The sequence below is a fragment of the Camelus bactrianus genome, chromosome X (genome assembly GCF_048773025.1).
Source record: "Camelus bactrianus isolate YW-2024 breed Bactrian camel chromosome X, ASM4877302v1, whole genome shotgun sequence".
In the NCBI taxonomy this organism is placed as follows: domain Eukaryota; kingdom Metazoa; phylum Chordata; class Mammalia; order Artiodactyla; family Camelidae; genus Camelus; species Camelus bactrianus.
In genome coordinates, this window is record NC_133575.1 from 11,301,408 (window position 1) to 11,321,999 (window position 20,592).

At 41.0% G+C, this 20,592-nt stretch overlaps 2 protein-coding genes across 4 annotated transcripts in view; both read right to left on the bottom strand.

Moving 5' to 3' along the window:
- The window catches only part of VEGFD (vascular endothelial growth factor D), a 34,439-nt gene extending 21,533 nt beyond the window's left edge, over nt 1-12,906 (bottom strand). The window contains exon 1 of the mRNA XM_010967995.3: nt 12,122-12,906. Coding sequence (XP_010966297.1) covers nt 12,122-12,211 — 90 coding nt within the window. The 5' untranslated portion in view covers nt 12,212-12,906. The remainder of the gene's footprint in view (nt 1-12,121) is intronic.
- Nucleotides 12,907-13,042: 136 nt separating this feature from the next.
- The window catches only part of PIR (pirin), a 145,751-nt gene continuing 138,201 nt past the window's right edge, over nt 13,043-20,592 (bottom strand). For all 3 annotated transcript variants that reach the window (XM_074359538.1, XM_010967999.3, XM_010967997.3), the window contains 2 exons: nt 17,745-17,811; nt 13,043-13,359 (listed from right to left, as the gene is read on the bottom strand). In XM_074359538.1, the coding sequence (XP_074215639.1) occupies nt 13,247-13,359; nt 17,745-17,811 (180 nt within the window). In that variant the 3' untranslated portion in view covers nt 13,043-13,246. The remainder of the gene's footprint in view (nt 13,360-17,744; nt 17,812-20,592) is intronic.

Genomic DNA, 20,592 nt, shown 5'->3' on the forward strand with positions numbered 1-20,592 from the left:
ATGGATACTGCTTTCTGCAGGACAGTATGAAGGGTAATAACTACTTCTCTTTTTGTTAATTTCGAAGTTCTCATGACGTTCTCCGCTGAGGAAGCGTGAGCTTCTCCAGAGCTCAGGCTCAGGCTCAGGCAGTAATCTAGGTCAAGTGTGACTAAGACAGAGAGCAAGATATCTGGAAAGGTATGGTGGCTGGGTTTGTAGGAGGAATTTGAAGTGTCCACATTGCAGGGGAAGTCAAAGGCCTTCTCTACTCCTAATAATTTGAGCTCTCAATTTCCATGCCCTCACCCTCCAAAAAATATCTAGTCAAGTAACACATTCAAAGAGTGAATGAAGGCATGATGTGGGGATATCAAGGTGCTCCACTGAAAAAAGACAGCAGGAGGCTGACCTTGGTGGGACACAGAGCAGGTGTGAGAGTGGGGGGACTGGCAAATAATATTCTGGGGTACCACTTCACCTCCACTAGGATGGCTACAGTCCAGAAGACAATATACCAAATATCGTTGAGGATGCCGAGTGATGGGGACCCTCCTAGGTTGCTGATGAGATTCTAAAATGGTGCTGTCACTTTGGAAAGAGTTCAACAATTCTTTAAGAAGTTTAACATAAACTCACCATATGACCAACCAATTCCACTCCTAGGGATTACCCAAGAGGCCAAAAATAGATTATTGGCTGCCTTGGGCTGGGAGTGGGAATGAGGGTTAACTGTAAAAGGGCACAAGGGATCTTTATGGATGATGGCTGCACAACTCAGTAAGTTTACTAAACATCATTGAATTACTTAAAACAGGTGAAGGGGTAAGTTTTATAGGATGTAACTTGTATATCAATATAATTGTTTAAAACAGAAAAAGAAAGAATTGGAAGCTTAAAGGGCAGGCTAATCGTATCCAATCTGGGAGGCAATGGAAAACACTGGAGAGTTGAACAATGGAATATCACTGGACACCCATTTCATTGGTTTGCTCTTTTGTTCATTTCCTCTTGCTCTGGCCTTAGTCCATGCTGTTCCCTCTGCTGGGAATGCCCTCCACTCTCTGTCCAGCTAAACTGCTCTCAGCCAGGTGTTACCTTCTTAAGGAAACCTCTCCCACCACTCCCCCCCACCCCCGCCTGGGTCTGGTCCCTCAGTCACATGGGTTCCTGGCCCACCGTCCTTCTCATCCCCAGTGCTGACCGGCACTGACACTAATGAATTATTTGTGTCATTACTTGCTTAATGCTTGTCCTCTCCACTGGGTCGTAAGGGCCACTGGAGCAGTAATTACATGTCTTATTCACATAGCAATAGTAAGGGCGTAAGAGCTAAATATTTATTAAATGTATGAATAAATCAATTCATCAAACACTATAGAAAATTAAACCCTGAGATTATTCATTTATTCAAACTGTGTCACTTATTTTTCAAGGATCTTCTGAATGTTCCCTCTCAAGGTCCCAACCAAATGCCACTTCTTCCATCAAGCTTTCTAGGATGCCCCTAAACTTAGACTGTATTACTTATGAACACACTGCATCTCCCTTACTAAACGCAGTCTCCTTGAGGGTAGGATAGTGTCAGGTTCATCTTTTTATGTAATAAGCTCTTAATACATATCGGATGAAAGAATTTATGAGCAATAAATACACACATGTATTTGACAAAAAGTCATTGGGCCCAGGTTTGTGTGGTCCGTTTCATCTTTTATATAGAGTAATGCTTCTCAAAACTTACTGTGCACACTCATCACCTGACGATCTTGTCAGGATGCAGATTCTGATGCAGTAACTTTGGGATGAGACCTAGGATGGTGCATTTCCAACAAGTGCCCAGATGATGAGGACACTGCTGGTTGGCTGGCCACATTTTGAGAAATACGGGCTTGTAGCAGAGGTTCTCAACCTTGGCTTCACCTTGAAAACTACCCAGGAAGAAGCCTCAAAGAAACACTGACGCTTGGATCCCATCCTCAGAGATTCTCATTTGATGGGTCTGGGATACACCTTGGCCATCAGGATTTTTTACAAACTTCCCAAGTAAGTTTGCTAGCCTTCAGGAAAGCTGGGTGAGAGAGATCCAGGGATTCTTTATACTATCTTTGCAACTTTTCTGTAACTTTAAAATTACTTCAAAACAAAAAGATTCTTTAAAAAATCTTCCCAAGCGATTTTAATGAGAAACGCTAATCTTGGGGATAGTGCATGTTGGTTTAAGTTCAAAGACTGGGGTGAGTGCCTGAGCTCCGTCCAAGTCCACTGAGGAGGGACTAAATGGTAGACGTATGCTGAGAAACAGTCTTATTCTTTAAGTTATACCTTGGATTCTAAACATGTGGATGAGTATCTTACTGAACTGGATTTTCGCAGCTCTTTCTTAAGTCACCTTAGTGATTGACTGTGGCCCTCTTCCCAATCTGGATGACTCTTTCAAGACTGGAGACCAACAATACTGTTTTCCAGGCTAAACAGCTTGAGGAGGTCAGCTGCCTTATGTAAGACCATCCTAGGTGACAGAATAAAAATTGCTGCTCAAAGTCTCAAGGAGCCAAAACAACCTGCTTCTCAAGAACAGAATTAAAAATAACCGGTACAACTTGGACTGAGTGGAATTCAACAGGGAAGAGTTCAGTTATAATCCTTTCACATGGCAATCTATAAAATATTTGAAGGAAAATATACATAAAAACATTAACATGATGCCACAGAGAAGGAACGTGGCTTGGGAGGACATGGCTGGGTTCCATCCAGGCTCTGAGCTGTTGGACCTTCAGTGAGGAATTTCTGACTGGGGTCCCTGACTACTTTTCCTCAAAGAATTGCAAACAGCTTTTCTTGGGCCATTCCAGTCCCACGCTCTTAAGAATCCTCCTACTTCAGATAGGAAAAAGGAGACCAGCTTTGCAAAATTCCCCCTTGGACTGCTCGAGAACTGGGGGTCTAAGATGATGTTTCCAAGCCTTTTCAAAACTGTTGATGCCATTTCGCCGAACTGTGCTGGCAACATGTCTTCAGGAAGTTAAGTGATCAGGGGTGGGGTGAACAGAATTTGTATATTTGGAAGACCCAGAAGCTTCGGAGGGTGCTGTGGAGGGAACACATTTCACACAACTTTCCATAGATTTGCTTGGGGTTTACAAGTGCTGCACGTGGGCACAGTCCTCTTATTACTGCTCCATGGGGTTCAGGGGAACCGCAGTCAGCAATTTTGCTTTGCAGTGGGTTTAGGGAGGTGTTTCAGGTTGCAACACCAGTAGTTCCACGCTCCCTCCACCTCTTTGCAACTTCTGTTTCCTGGGAAAAGCATTTTGCATTTCATCTGGAGCTTGATGTCTAAGGCTTAGCCAAATTTTCCCTGGTTTGGGGTCCAAGTTGTACCATCCCATTTCCCACTGTCCACAGATATGGTTCCCCCAGCTCTGTTCCCGTTTCTCACGCTCCTGCCTGTCAAGGAATCCACCTGGGCCATGTTAGACCCCTGAGGCCAAACTGAAGGTTTGTGACTTTGCCTCCTGTAGCTCTCAGGTGAAATTATACCTCTTGGAAAAATGCTTTGCCTGATACTGGAAACCACTCTGTGGTCTGGACAGACGGCTCACTGGAGAGGGGAGAGCATGGATTAGAATTGTTCAAAACTGGCTCTGAGTGGTAGACCACTCTGGAAAAGGTTGGCAGCTTCTTAGAAAGTTCAACAGACACTCACCAAATGACCCAGCACTCCCGCCCCTACTCAATGTACCCTTGATAAACGAGGACTTAACATTCACACAAAAACTTACATCAGTTTCATACTAGCTCTCTCCCTAATAGCTAAAAACCTGGAAACAACCTTTATGTCATTCAATATGTGAATGGCTGGTTCCGTCCCAGGGAACATCACTCAGCCATAAGAAGCATCACATATTGAATGACATAAAGGCATTGGGAGTGAAAGAAGCCAGTCTCAAAAGGCTCCTGACTACATGAGTCCATCAGTAGCATGCTCAAGAAACCCAAACCATAGTGACGGAGAACAGAGAAGAGGTTGCCAGAGGTTGGGAAGAGGGGGTGACTATAAAAGGCTGGCATAAATGAATTTTTTCTGTATCCTGATTACGGTGGTGGTCACACAAATCTGTGTGTTCAATTCAGAGAACTGCACATCAAAAGGGAAAAGTGTTAACTTTATCATATGATACCTTTTAAAAAAAAGTAAGCGGGCTTTGAATCTAAGTACTGCTTTTTTTTTTTTAGCTATTTGACTGAGGGTCAATTATTTAATTTCCTTAAGTTTCCTAATTACATTTCCTCACTTAAGAAGGCAATGCTAATAATACTGCCCTCAGAGAGCTGATGTGGAGATTACCCAAAGTCACACGTGGGAAAGGGGCAGACAGAGAGGAGGCACCCAATACTCTTCATTTCCTTTTCTTCCTCTGTGCAGGGTGGGGCATCTGGTCCTGTGCTGGGGTTTAGAGGTGTTTTATGGCCCCTGATTTCCCTTAGCAACCAGAGAAGTGAGTTTGAAAAGCTCAAGACAGGGCAACTCAAATCAGGAAATTAAAATTCAAAAGAGAAAAACGTTTCCAGGAGAGATCAAGGACAAACATTCTCTCTCTCTTTTTTTTTTTTTTAACATTTCTTGGTGGTATTTTCAGCTGAAAGGCCAGTTTTAAAGTTTCTGCCAGGCTTTCCTTATGTCTTTATAGCTGAAGGAAAAACCACCCACTTCTTAAACCTTTGTGTTCCATCAGTAGGGTCCGGCCCTCCCCAGAGCAGATGGTACCTAACACTCTGGGCCGTGCCGACCGAGGGCAGGGGACACAACGCACGTTTGCTGCTGATGACTGCTGTGAAAGTGCGTGTGTGCGCACGTCTGGGAGTGTGAGTGCATAGCTGTCTGGGTATTTTAAGGGGATACCAGAGGACTACGATGCCTGGGGCTGCCACATCCTCCAATGTGATGAATATTGTTGGTAGGTTTCTCCGCAGCCAAACTATCTAGCATGTGGGGAAATGTCTATGGCCCCCTTTACATGCTTTAAACCCGTGCTCTACTCAAATGCCTCTGCTCCCATCTGCTCCATCTGTGCTTTGGAAATGTGGGGACAGATGACTGTCGGCTGAGCTTGAGTGGCAAAACTCTAAAAGGAGGCTCTGAATCACCCCAAGAATATATATTCCTAAGGTCTGTCACAGTCTGTTTATCACTGATCTCAAAGATCAAGGGCCCAACGTCTAAGGAAACAACCCAAAGCCTTTATGGTAATTAGGCTATTGTTAAAAACAATTTCACTGCCTCCATACCCCTCCCCCAGCGCCCCAGAGAGAAGTATGTTTCTCAGCCCATTGATGTTGCGCCACGTGACCCACTTTGACCAACAGGACGTTACAAGACAAGGTGCAAGCAGAGGACTGAAATGTATTTCTAACTGCACAGTTCTACGTTTCCACCATCACCACAAGCACCCTTCTCTGCTAGCCCACTGATTCGAGGAGGATGAGGGGTCATGTAGGGCAGGGCCATCTATGGCTTGAGCCTTGATTCCCTGACTCCCAGCCGACCCACAGTAAAATAAGTAAAAATAGATTATTGATATTTTGAGCCACTGAAATTTGGACTGGATGGTCCCACTCCATTACTGTGGAAATAGTTAACTGCTAGAGCCCTGTCTCAGCCTAAGTGTAACATAATCCGCTGGGTGGACAGAGGAGCTTTATGTCAAACCTCATGCTCCTTTTCACAAAGCAGCCCTGCCGTGCCACTGGCAGTCTGCCCACGTTGCCCCTCTTCACCTTTCTTCCTAAAGACGCAGTGGTCCCGTGTCAACATCCACTGCTCTCCTCCTCCTCTTCCTCCCCTTGTCTAAGATGCCGATGGTCCCCGGTCTTGCTATGATGGCAGAGTCGTGAACCAAGCGCACCACTGCAGAGGCTTTTACTTTTTCATCTCACCCTGTTCTTTGAGGGGTTCTACTACTTAGGGTGAACTCAGGGTATTCCTTCAATCAACATCACACTCTTCCTAACTCTCTCCAGAGTGGAACAGTACGTAACAACACAATTGTTGCCATAGCATTTTTCGACCCATGTCATTTTCTTTCTCCAGAAATAATTTTAGGCAAATCAAGATTTCAGGAAAGATAAACTTTTCTCAAAGATACGACTGTTATAAATATTTAGATGACAATGAGTGACAAAAGAGACTCATAAAACATGTACATTATTACTTAAAGTTTCAGGCATTAAAATTATCCTCTTCCTAGGCCAAGTGGAGCTCCTTGGCTGCTGATAAGACATGCAAATAACTAAGACATCTTTATTTTATAAAAAACTCATTTCCACTCACATGCCTGGCGCATGGTGGACATTCCACAAATGCTCACTGTGCTGAACGTACAGCTCTCCTTTTCCCTGGAAAAAGGAGCCTTCCGAGCAGCTGAAATAACCTTGAGTGTCTTCCTTCAGTGATTCTACCCCAGTGTCCCACCAGTCACTTCCCCTCTCGATGGTACGTTCAGAAACACTTAGAAGCAACCAAAGTTGTGTAAATTAGTCATTAATATGATTCACAAAATATTTCTAGCTTTCCATCTTCTGAGCACTTGGAAGAACTGCACTTCCTGGCCCCTGGTGGTTGGATGGAGCAGGGGGTCAAGGAGCTGTGATCAGAAGTGATGTGTGCATCACTTCCGGTCCAGAGTATTTAACTGTCAGGGCAAGACTGTGTTTTATCCAGATCTGCTGTGTGGCTAGATGTTGTTTTGCCATCTCTCTGTGACCACCAAGCTGGGATAATGGACTAAGGTGACTTCCACCTATAGCTGGGTCCTTGAAGTGAAAACCCTACAGGATAGCTTATGGCTGGAAAAATACTGGTGGATTCCCTGATACCTCCACCCAAATTCTCTCTAATCCTCACAGGAAAATAGCACAGGGTGAATGTACTGCCTTATTTTTTTTAAAACCTGTTAGAATTTTAAAAAATGAAACCAGACAAGCCATGATGAGAGTGGGTACTGGAGACCATTTGATGTAGTAGTTCATAACCTGGGTATCTCAAATCCTAGAAACCTAGTCCATCAGTCAGTAATAAAAACTTGTTTTAGTATCCACTCTATTTATTTATCCACCTTTCCACTAGGTGATTGTGACACTGAAATAAATAAGACAATGAAAACTTCCTGTACTCAAAAAGCTTTCATTCCAGTGGAGGGGGACAAAGCAATAGACTTCTACACAAGCAAATAAGCAATGTCAGGTACTAATACATACCACAAAGAGGATAAAAGGGTGTAATGGTAGAGATCAAGGCTGGCAAACTACGACTCGTGGACCAAATCCAGCCTGCAGCCTTTTTTCATAGAGCCTATGAACTAAGAATTCCTTCTTATAATTTTAAGTGATTAAAACAAAGGAAAAGAAGACTATTTCATGCATGAAAATGACATACAATTCAAATGTCAGTATCCATCAGGTCTGACTGGAACACAGCCACCCTCTACATGATCTGCTCTGGTTACTTCTCCAACCTCAAAACCTGCAGCTCTGGCCTCCACTTTCCCTACCCCAGCCACACTGGCCCCTGGTTAATACCCTTACCATGGCCACTGCACAAAGGCTGCCTCTGCCTCCCTCACTTCCTCCAGGGGTCTGCACAAACAAAACAGAATCAGAGCTCTCCCCTCACCCGCCCCTCTCTGTCTCCTTCCTCTTCTTGATTTTCTTCATGTCACTTACCACCCTGACATGTTCTAGATTTGCGTATTGCCTGCCTCCATCTGCCACACTTGGAATACAAGTTCCATGCGAGTTAGGAAGCCACTGCCTTATTTCCTACTGCATTCAACACAGTAGGTGCTCAATCAACAAATGAATTGTTGGATACTGGAAGGTTCTAGAGAGAGGCAAGGGAGATCCTTTAGGAAGAGGACATCCCAACCGGTCAAGACTTTCATGATGCAAGGAGGCTTCATGGCTTCAGAATGTCCTAGTATCTTGGTAGAGACTACGAATTAGTGGTGAGAGAGAGAAAAGAGGACTTACCAGCATAAAAGCAACCTAAGAAGCAGTGTCTCACCTTATCCCAATCGCATTCCCGATTATATACAGTTTCCAGCCCTCTCTGCTGATCTCAGGTGGTAGGAAAGAGCTGAGATTAGAAATGCGCTCAGAGACAATTGTTGTCATTTGTGTCCCTCTTTCTCCCATACCTCTAGGCCACTGTGGTAATGACAAATGTGCCTGGGAGTTCCGGGTCTTACTACCTTACATTCTACATGCAAGCATCCATGTGTCCAAATACTATATTTTCATTCCATAAATTGTCTTTATAAGTCTGTCCCCAAGGGGTTCCTTAATGAAACTCGCTCAACATGCAGTGTCAATGTGATTTTTGTCTAGTGCTCTTAGGGGTCTATAGAAAAGGTTAATCCACAAGTCCAAATCAGGGTTTTTAAATTAAAAAATAAATCATACAGGAAGCACCACATTCAGGATATAAGATACAGGGGCTTCTACTGTATCCTGCAAAACAATAATATGCTAAAGGGATAGAAAAGCTTCAATCAGCTAACTAAATGACTAGGAAAGAAGAGATCTGTGTCTAGAAGCATGTAATTCAACAGATTTAACTGTAAGGTCATACATGAAGAAGAAATTAGTGGGAAATATTTTGAATGTCTTTCATGTCAAGGGCAATGCCTGACAGGAAAGTGGACAAGAGCTCGCTGGGCCATCTGACTAGCAACAAAGTCAATGCACTTTGCTGTGCATGACCTTAGGGAGGGCAGTGGGGGTGGGTCTGCTTCCTGGAGTTAAATATGGAAGGTGCACCTCAGTTCTTGTCATTCAATTCCCTTTAGAGACAATTTCGGAAGAAGGCCAGGGACACAAAGGCTATGAAGTCTTGTGAGCCATGTGGCTTCTCATGAAAGCTGGAGGTATCCCACATGCTTGTGGACTCAGACTTTTTCCAGTCTTAGGCAGAGTTTGAATGACTCCAACACCCACCAATATTCTTCCACCGGTGACGTTAAGAGGGAGCTAAAAGTTAGTGTGGGGGAGAAGGAAGCAAATTTTTTCAGAAAAGAGTTGGGCAAACTTATCGTGACCAGTAATTAGTCGTTTGTCATTCTACTGATATGTCTGTATCAGTGACTTTGAAAAGATTTATGGCAGATGGCTTCCCCTCGTGACTTAAAGGGGGTGCCAAGATTCCTGATGACAAGAAATGCTTATCAAATAAGGCAGAAGCAGTGCTGGCCAGGAGGTCAATGTAAACAAGGCAGTGACATTGCAGGTATTCATTTACCAAATGCCCAGAGTGTCTATATTATTGTACTAAGGGCTGTTGCATGGAGTTGAGTCTATGTGGATAGAGCTTCCTAAAGTTGTGCAGTGCACATCCTGTGCAACTGTATATGATTACCCCAACTGCTAAAAAAGCTGGAGAAAATAGACACAGAAATAAATCCCATCTCTAGATGGTTAATCTGACTATACTAGTGCACCAAGAATAGGCACTGGATTAACCTTATTTCTAGAAGAAAACATGTTCTGCTTAGACTGAAAAACTTAGCAGCTAAACAGTATACACAGCAGTTTTGAGATTTTCAAACAGATTTATCTCAGTTCACAAATTCCATGCACTACTGCCCTGAACAGCTCTGAGTACAAATGGCAAGACTAATGAAATCAGGATGCCTTTCACTCAAAAGGCACTGAGCGCAACTGTCTGGGGTATTAGTAACCGCCTGCATGGGTTACTGCAGGAAAAAGAACTGTTCTCAGAAACCATACTAGAGGCAACGCTAGTCGAAGGTAGAAAACCAGGAGAGCGCTCCAGGCTAGAAAGCGAGGACTGCGGGGAAAGGGCTACCTAGGGCTAGAGCTGATATTGTCGTCCTTTCAAGAAAAGAGGTGGTAAGAAGAGGGGTGGGTGAAGAGAAGCACACGGCCATGGACCCACCACTGGGGAGGACCCTAAAAACATCTTATACTAAATGAAACATTTTTAGCTCCAAAAAGCACAAAATACACTCATATCCCAGCGTCCAAACCATTACCATCTTGAATATGCTCCCAGACTAAACTGTAATTTCAACAAGAGGAACATTAACATTAAAAACATACTGCTTCTTGAATTTTCTCTTAAAAGAAGGTTGAGGGGGGGAAGAAAAAGTAGAATAATCAATACGATACACCTTCTTACCCGTCACCACCCGGTCACGCCTATGCCCGAACTTCTATTTACCTGTAGGTACTCCTTTCCTTCACATCAGAGATTTCACTTAGCTGGGGGTTGGGTGGATGTAAGGTCAGGATACGGAGCTTCACTTAATAAAGGAAATTCAGATAGATATGAAAAAGATTGCTGACAGTGTCGCTAAGCATAAAGCCCTGCATCTACTACGTGCAAAGACAGGCTGTCTGTCACATGCAAATTCAACTGCTTCCCTCCAGTGCCCCATTAAGCAAGTTTCTGGCTTCGCAGTAAATGTGAAACATTTAAAACTATACTGTGCCCAGGACCCTTAAAGAATTCTTGGCGTCTGTGCTCTTTAAAAGGGCTGAACAAGCGGAAGAATCTTACTCCTTTCCAACAATCCAGTCTCCTCTTGTACCATCAAATAAACTGACACTTAAAAATCCAAGTAAAATGGAAACATTTTAAAACTCCACGTAATAAAACTGAGGGGGGATAAAACCTCCATGAACCCAATACATCTAAGGATTCCTGAGTTCCGTGGACTTAAAAAAAGCTAAACAATATATAAAACAGATAAACAACCAGGTCCTACTGTAGAGCACAGGGAACTATATTCAGTATCTTGTAGTAACCTATAATGGGAAAGAATCTGAAAAAGAGTATGTATAACTGAATCACTTTGCTGAACACCAGAAACTAATGCAACATTGTAAATCAACTATACTTCAAAAGAAAAAAAAAAAAAGGCTGAACAACCTGAGAAGACTTTCTTGCTCCAAACAAGTCTGATTTTTTTTATCTAGGCTCAGAATTGGATTCCCTTTTACCTGCAGTCTGGTATTGAGATCTAACATCCAGACTTGTGGCAATGAAGTAAAACCGAGTGACTGTGGTCTCTCCTGTGTACATTCGGAACTTGGAAAGTTACAAAGGTGTAGAATGCTGGACAAGGTGACTCTCTAGCCCTACCACAGAGTTCAACCTTCACAGAAATACTGCTTATCTGTTTATGTACTGTATGTACATCTACGCTTTTTACGTAACAAGACTTTTTCACCCTCAAGGATCAATTTTCCCCTGATGGGGGCGATATCCGCCTTGTTGAAAATGCACGTCCTACCAACAGCTACAAAAACTCAAGTCCGCATTTGTCTATTCACGGCCAGAAATTTCCAGATCAATAATGATTTAGCACAATTTCAGTCAAACAACTACATCTGAATAATTTTCAAAATAAAAGATGAAAAAAATCCAATATAATCTGTGAAATACATGAAACTGGGTGAAATATTGCTCAGTCAGTAACATTCCAGCTGGTTTTTTTTTTTTTTTTTTTTTTTTGCATTACTCTCAGTTCACTGGGCTCTATCTGATGCTTGCTCACAGAATCAAAGATTCGATTGTGGTTGAATTTTACACACGTTTCAAAAAGCAAAGAACCAAAAGGGCTTCCAAGAAAAGTTTTCCAGATGGTGGCAATGGGTAATTTGGAAAACCAGATGGAAGAGGTCTGTAAAAAGCACAGTAGTTTTCAATTTACAGAAGAAATTAATGAACTAAACTAACTAAGCTAACATTTGCTGCTCACAGATGACATTAAAAGAAACAACCCACAAAGTTATCTGTGACATAAAAACAAATCAGGGCTTCATTAGAAAACCACTGTGCTATGTACACATATGCAACTGAGGGGAAACCTCACAATCTGAAGAGATTCCTGTCCTCTTACATCTCCAAAAGCCCCCTTCTCCAGCATTTTCAAAGACTCATGGCAAGAATCTTAGCGTAAGAAAGAGAACATGCATTAACGGGTGCAGATTATAGCCTGTCCACTACTAGGGATGTTCTGCATTTTTCTATTATCTAAAAAATAGTGGGGGCAAAGAAAGAACACCCTCTGTATAAGCCAACTAAGAAATCAGCATCACGTTAAAAACTGAGCTCACCTACCTTCACTGGTCCATGTTCGAAACTGGCGCCCTGCACCAACTGTAGAGAAGACATCATGAAAATATTCACTACTGCCCACCGTCTGTACATTTTGAATATTTTAATATCCACTGATTACCAAGCTGTTGACATCAGGCAGCTAGAGCAAACTGTTTCCAAAGGCATTCTCCAGAAGGAAAGCTCGAAACCCCAAGACTTCACATGGAAAAACAAATCATCAGTTGTGATCAAAATCCAATGAAACCACTTCAATTAGTCAAGGTATGTTTTTGCACAATCTTATGGGGGTGGTGAGAGATGAAAAAAATGTTCAGTGTTCTCATGCTCCAAAAATAATCAGGAGGTGGACATGTCTTCCACTTGAAGTGAAAAAGCACTCAAAATCCATTTCATGTCCAGCAAATTTTACAACAATCTCTCCATCCTATGCCCCAGGTTCAAGTTGTTTTGTAAAGAGGTGGTGCGGCCACCAACGTTTGCAGCTACAGGAGGCTGGGACCCAATTCTGGATTCAAACTTTTTTCACAACCCTCATGGAAGCTTGCAGTAGCATGTGTCTTAAATCTGACACAGATTTTGGCAGAAACGCAGGCAAGTCTTGGCCGTAATCCTGTCGCGTCCCTACCAATAGCAGGGCAGTTTTAAAAACTGACTGAAACACTCAGAACTGCTGTTATTTTAATGCAGATAACCTGTAACGTGAAACCCCAGCTCATAGGCATCGAAATGGCATTGCTCAGGAAGGGAGCACGGATGCTCACGCATCCACTATCAGTGACACACAGAAAGCAAAGAAGCATGCTTTAAAAACACATAGGCACACAGATAACAAAATATCCACATGCACGTGAAAGGCAAACATACACAAAATGATTTTCTTAACAGAAGCTTAGTAACTTAGGTCAAAATGAAAAACACTGATTTTTAAAGAAGCAACAGTGAGGTTTATTTGCATGTGTCAGACTATCTCACAGACATTGCTATCAAAACCACGTTATCATTTCAGTGTGGAATTCTTTAGAAGCACTGGTGAAGTCAGCTCTGGAAACTGGATGCACTGAACGGGTGGATGCCACCAACGGCAAAATCCTAGAAGGCGGCCAGACTCTGCCCTTGGGCTCGTCCCTAGTTTCCAATCTTTGATTTCCAGGTTTTGGCTCTTTCAAAGCCATTTTTTGCATTTCTGAAATCAAGAATGGCCTGAGAAATCTCTTCATCTGTGTTCATCACAAATGGACCTAGAGCAGAAAGAGACATTCAGAAAGTTCTGGGTGATGAGAATATTTTCTTCTACCACTAGAAACAATGTATTTCTGTATTTCTTAATCCGAAACAAACTCAGGCATCTCTGGACAGTAAAAGGTTATTTTTGCAGCATCTGCTCCCCGAGGACTGTAATACAAGTTTCTTGACGAGGATTGAGTATGATTATAAAGACCAAACTTCAGATAAACAAATGCAGTTACATCTCACTCACCCATTGCAGGCTGTCATCAGCAATGGAATCTCTTTATTCAAAACATTCTTGGGTTTGGTTCCATTACAACCATGTTTGTAGTTGTTAGTTCTTTTTATCTTCTTTGTTTGAAATTGAGGTATAACTGACATACATTATATTAGTTGCAGGTGTACCACAAAATGATCCGATATTTGTATATATTGGGAAATGATCCCCACAGTAGATCTGGTTAACATCTCTCACCATACCTAGTTACAGAATTTTTTTTCTGGTGATGAGAACTGTAGTTGTCAGTTGCATAGCATTGGCTGATGTCAAGAACTGAACCGATCTGATTAAAAAAAAATGGCGAATCTCATCATAGTTTTGGTATTTTTGCAGTATACGGGGCTGTGTCCTGACACGAGGGAAGTACGTCATTTTTGAAAATTAGTAGCACCCCATTGACAATAAACAGGAGATTACAAAAATTTCAACTGAAGAAAACATGACATTTTGGATTCTCTAGGGGTCAGCACACTAATTTTCTATAAAGGGCCAGAGTACATATTTTAGATTTTGTGGGTCAAACAGTGTCTGTCTCAACTATCTGACTCTTCCGCTGAAGCAAAAAGCAGACATAGACAATACAAAAGTGAAGAGGGATGGCTGTGTGCCGGTAAAACTATTTACGGAAACATGCAGTGGGCAGATTTGGTCTACGGGTCATAGTTTGTCTAATTCCTAGGTCTGAACTTGGGTTTTGCTAAAAGGGTAGAAGAGGTCCTCCGCTAATGGACCAGGAGGCAAAATGCCTGTCTCTTCCCTCTTCACATACTGTAGGAGCAGAAGGGTATCATCCCAGAATGCATCACTCCCACCATCTGTTGGATAAACAAGGCCAGCTCTTACATGGCCTTGGCAGTGTCTTGAAAGCAGGTGACAGCTTTGTCCATTGACTATCTTTCCTCCCCCAGTCTTCAGAGGTTCCATCAAGAACCTTTTAAATGGAAGTGACTCTTCTAAGGAGCTTTCTCCAAGAGACCCAGATGAAAATATAACTGTAATACTTTGAGGGACTAACACATTCAAACTTCTTAACTACTGTTAGCATATCAGCACCAGTGTGGTGCTTACTTTAAAGACTTGAGAAGGAAGACACAGGCTAACATGCTCTGATGATGTTGAGGCCTTTGGAGAGGTTGCAGGGAATAGAACGGCAACAGAAAAGGCAAACTGGCAGCAGGTATCTAAATTCATTCATTCATTCAATTACCTATCTGTCAAGTATTTATTGAGTGCCTGTCAGACGATGAACATGGTGCTAGGAGCCTGAGACATAAAGATGAAAGACAAATGAATGACAGACTCTCTCCCCTCAAGGACCTCAAATCTACCACAGACAGAGATATGAAAACAAACTATGATAAAACAGGGTGATATACAGAATGATAAAAGTATATAAAATCCATAGGTTCAGCACAGAAAGGGGAGAAGGAAGAGCTCAGGACAGGAGTCACAAATGAAGTGATGTCCAAACAGGCATACATGGAGGAACTGAGGATGGGGGCAGAGTGCTGGAAGGAGGGATGGGAGGGGGAAAATAAGGGGGGATCTGACATGTAGGAATGTCAGGTTCTGGATGCCAGGTTCTGGATGCCACCTACGGGAAGAAGGTTGGACATAATTCTGCCGGTAAAGGGTTAAGTAGAGAGTAATGTGATTTGATCTGCAGTTTTTAAAAGAAAACTTCGGCATCAGGGTGGAGAAGATGTCTGACCTGAGAGGCTGAGTTGATGCTGGAATTGTTGAAGGGTAACTGAGACACAAGACAAGGGAGACTGTGGGTGGAGCAAGGAACTCAGTTCCGGATATTTTGACACAAAGGTGCCGGAGACAGTGAAACAGCTTCCTGGCAGAGGTACCTGGTACACTGTTGGAAATAGGGATTTGGGGCTCACGAGAGAAATTTTGTCTGCAGATGGAGATTTGGAGTCTATCAGGTAGGAAAGAATGAGAGTCTGCATATGCAAAACAAATAATAAATCCAAGAGGGCACCCAGGAGAAGCCAATTTTTTAAAGGACACAAGGAGGAAAGGGAAATGGAACTCAGAAAATGGGAGCAGGACCGATCACCTGCACATCAACATTTTGCTATAGCTTGGCCTTGTGGACCACCTCTCCCAACTTTTTTTTGAGGGGGTATAGGGGTTATGAACAAGAAAATTATTTGATAATTATTGATAATCCCATAAATCCTCTTTTAAACTACATTTCATCTCTTCTCTAACTAAACCTTTAAACTCCCTCCGTCTCCTGTAATACAAATAGTGTGAGTTTAATCTCTTATCATGTAGAAACTCGCTATAGTAGAAAGAGCACAAGACAAGGGTTTAGGAGACTAGAGTTCAAATCCCAGCTCCACTACAAACAATTCATTCCCATCAGGGAAGCCACAGGGCAGAGTAAGGGGCAACTGGGCACAGTGAGAGGCAGAAGGACAGGGTGGTTGGAAACCACACAGCCTGAGTGTGAATCCAGCCACATGACCAATGAACCTCTGTACCTCCGCTTCCTCATCTGTAAAATGGGGATGAGAGTACCTACCTCGTTAGATTGTTTTGAAGCTTAAATGAATTAATGTTCGGAAAGCACTTGGACCAATCCCACTATACAGTAGATGCCACCCAAGTATCTGTTATGTAAATAAGTGAAATATCTGGATTTCACTTTCCTCATCAACTAGTCCTGGTTCCCAAAGAGTCGAGAGATGGTTGTGGTTGTCTTTAAACATGCACAGGTAAAAGAAAAACTTCCACGTCTGGGTTTTAATAAGTTAACAAAACAAAGTAAGTAAAACAAACAAGATGCTTTGCTTCTCATGAACTGAGGTTTCAAGGGCCATCTCTAGCTTGTCTTGTTGATCTGAGTTTGTGTGTGCAGGCATGTCCAGTGTCCCTGAGTCCCGAGCCTCTGGGAGAGATGAACAGAGGGTGGTGCAAGGCAGTCCTACCCCTGTGGTCTGCCGCCTATTTCAGATGGACTCCTGTTTTTCATTATTGGCACAGAGGAGATTGCTTAACTTAAAAGATTTCAATTCCACACATCCTTTTCCCACCTAAATTCTAGCTGCTGTTAATAAAGATGACAACCCTACTCAATTTGTCTGCAGGCTTCTTCCAGAAAAACAAACTATTTCAGGGCTGTTCAATCAAAATAAAATAAGAAACATGAACCTTTGGAGTGGAAATCAGAAGCCTTCAAAATATAGGTCAAAGGGGGTAGGCTAGGTGGGGCATAAATGAATGCCTTATTAATAGAACAAGAAAGAAGAATATTTACAAAATAATCAGTGTTCTTTAGATTTGTGATCAGCTGGGTTTTTTTCCCCCTGAAATCACTGTGTATACCTTTATGCAAGTCAAGGTAGCATAATGGGATTTTAATGCATGTTAAATATAATAATTAGATAAGTGGACATACACCATGTTCTATAGCATTTATCTAAATAATAGATTCGGTACTAGGTGCTTTTAGACGTTCCTCATTTAATCAAACAATATTTTGAAGATGTCAAGATAAAGAATTGAAGTGACTGTTATGAGTACTTATTCCAGGGTTTTCTGCCTCCAAGTACAGCCCTATTTCTACTATACCACAATTACCTCTGTTTGTTTGGTTTTATAAAATAAACTAAGAGTGACTCAAATATTTTAGGAACTTCCAAAGAAATATTCCTAAGAGGTTCCGACTTTTCACTAAAAATGCAACAGACTACATGGACAGTATTGAAATCACTGTTATTTTTGGTAAAGGTAAAAACGAGATTCAAGTCCCCAGTAGACCACAAAAATCTTTTTCTAGGTTGAAATTCCCTATGACACAATGCAAAAAAAACAAAACAAAACAAAACAAAAAACCTGTTTTTGTTTTCCTCACAGTTCCAAGCTCAATGTCCCACATGTGATAAGTACTTAAGAAATGTTTCTGTAAAAGAATGAATGCAGAAATTAACACCATATACATTTTTTCCTCTGACAATGAAGAAATGTAACAAAATCCTCAAATTTGTTTGATGGAGAGATAGGACAAAAATCCAGCTATTTTTCCCAATGACACTATATATGTACACAGCTTTCAAAGAAAAAAAACCAACCAAGAAAATCAAATCACTTCGGGCTCACCGTATTGGACAACTGGCTCTCTTAATGGCTCCCCAGCAATTAGGATGAAGTGGCTTCTCTCAAGATCCTAAAGTCAAGGAACAAAGCATCAAACAATAAACATGCTTTTTTCTTCCTCCTAACTTATCCCTCTCCTCCCTTTCTATGTCTGTGAGTCCATTTGTTTTGTAGATAAATTCATTTGTATCATTTCTTTACATTCCACAAATAAATGGTATCATATGATATTTGTCTGACTTATTTAGTATGATAATCTCTAGGTCCATCCATGTTGCTGCAAATAACATTATTTCATGATTTTTTATGGCTGAGCAATACTCCATTGTGTATATATACCATATCTCCTTTATTCATTCATCTGTTGATGGACATTTAGATTGCTTCCATGTCTTGGCTATTGTATATAATGCTGTTGCAAACATTGGGGTGCATGTATCTTTTCTAATTAGTTTTCTCTGGATATATGCCTGGGAGGGGGATTGCTGGCTCATATGGCAACTCCATTTTTAGTTTTTTAAGGAACCTACATATTGCTCCCCATAGTGGCTGCACCAGTTTACAGTCCCACCAACAGTGTAGGAGGGCTCCCTTTCCTCCACAGCCTCTCCAGCATTTATTATTTGTAGGCTTTTGAATGATGGCCTTGCTGACTGGTGTGAGGTGATACTTTATTGTGATTTTGATTTGCATTTCTCTAATAATTAGTGATGGTGAGCACCTTTTCATGTGCCTGTTGGCTATCTGGATGTCTTCTTTGGAGAAGTGTCTTTTTAGGTCTTCTGCTCACTTTTTTATTGAGTTATCTGTGTTTTCTGATATTGAGCTGTATGAGCTGTTTATTTTAGAAATTAAGCCCTTGTCAGTTCCATCATTTGCAAATATTTTCTCCCATTCTGTAGGTTATCTTTTTGTTTTGTTCATGGTTTCCTTCGCTGTACAAAAGCTTCTAAGTTTGATTAGGTCCCATTTGTTTATTTTTGCTTTTATTTCTTTTGCTTTGGGAGACCAACCTAAAAAAACATTGCTACAATTTATATCAGAGAATGTTTTGCCTATGTTCTCTTCTATGAGTTTTATGGTGTCATGTCTTCTATCTAAGTCTTTTAGCCATTTTGAGTTTATTTTTCTGTATGGTGTGAAGGAGTGTTCTAGCTTCACTGATTTACATTCAGCTGTCTGGCTTTCCCAACACTACTTCTGAAGAGAAGTGTATATTCTCCATTGTATATTTTTGCCTCCTTTGTTGAAGATTAATTGACTGTAGGCATGTGGGTTTATTTCTGGGCTCTCTATTCTGACACATTGATCCACATGTCTGTTTCTGAGCCAGTATCATACTGTTTTGATTACTGTAGCTCTGTAGTACTGTCTGAAGTCTGGCAGGGCTATGCCTCTAGCTTTGTTCTTTTTCTTCAGTATTGCTTTGGCAATTCTGGGTCTTCTGTGGTTCCATATAAACATGTTTATTTTTGAATGTCCAATTAGAAATGATTTGAAGTTGACATGCTGTTTAAATGAATGATGTTCCCAATTGTAAACATAAATTCCAGAAATATTTTCTGCGCAACACTTGATATGGAAATGCTTATTCTTTAAGATGTTTAGTAGCAATCAGAACTCAAGAATATGTCCAGACCACCAAAATAATAACTCAAATAAAGGAGAATTTAAAAACAGAATTTAAAAGGGAAGATTATTTGTGCAAATCCAAAAGTAAGGTTTTATTACCTTTGACATTTATTACTGTTAATATAAACTCTGCCCTAGAAATGTTACACTAAATGGAACCTTATAAAAATATCCAAGGGACATCTGCTTAGGCAAATTTCTCTCCAAAAGAGTCCTACTGTGTTAAAGTTTCTAAAAGTTTTTGTTTAAAAGATCAGGGTTTTTTTCCCCCTGAAACTGAAAAAAAAAGATTATTAAATTCAGTGCTAGCTAGTGTGGATGCAGGGAAAGATATGGTCTCCTATACGTCATCTGGAAGATTTAAAATTGGTGTGGGAATCCTTCCAGAGAGCACTCTGACAATGGAACTTCAAGTCCCCACTAATGCTGATGTCCTCAGACCCAGTAATGCCAGAGAAAAGTAATGCCCCCCAATCACATTTGTGAGAAATAACAAATAATTGTTTTAAGCCACTAGATTTTGGATGGTTTCTTACTAACAGAACTGAACATCATGTATTTCTCTTGAGATGTCTCTTAGGTTTATCTGACTGAGAATAAAACAATAACTAAAGTCATAATGATTAGGCACTTTAAAAGAAAACCTCCAAACATTAAAAAAAAAAACTTCATCTATATTCTAATAATATAGCCTTTTTCTAAATATGTGATAATATAATATATTATACCATATCCTACTATATATATATATATGTATATATGTATATATACATATATGCTTCTACTAATACAAAGCTCTCTAATTAGAAATCATTATAATGTTACTAGTACCAGAAGATTTATCACGGGATTCAATTAAAATGAAGGATGAATTCCTTAATCTTCCATGCAGTTAGAAATATGTGTATTTTACAGAACTGATACTTATTTCTCCTTCTGCCTCTAACTTAAAAAAATTAAAAGGGAATTTAGGGTCAAATGGTTTCTGTAAGTCTTAATTTACTTCCTACAATCCCAGGGCTGTGCATTTAGTACATCCACCCAGTGGATGCTTTAATCATTTCTTCATGTTTAAAAAATATCTGTTCAACCATTCCCAGACCTGTATTTATTTATACACTACTTTATGTATCCATAACCCAAGGTACTATCAAAATATGCTAATGTGAACTCAGCTAAAAATCAAAGAGTATGCTAAAAAAGCTTCTGCTAATTCAAA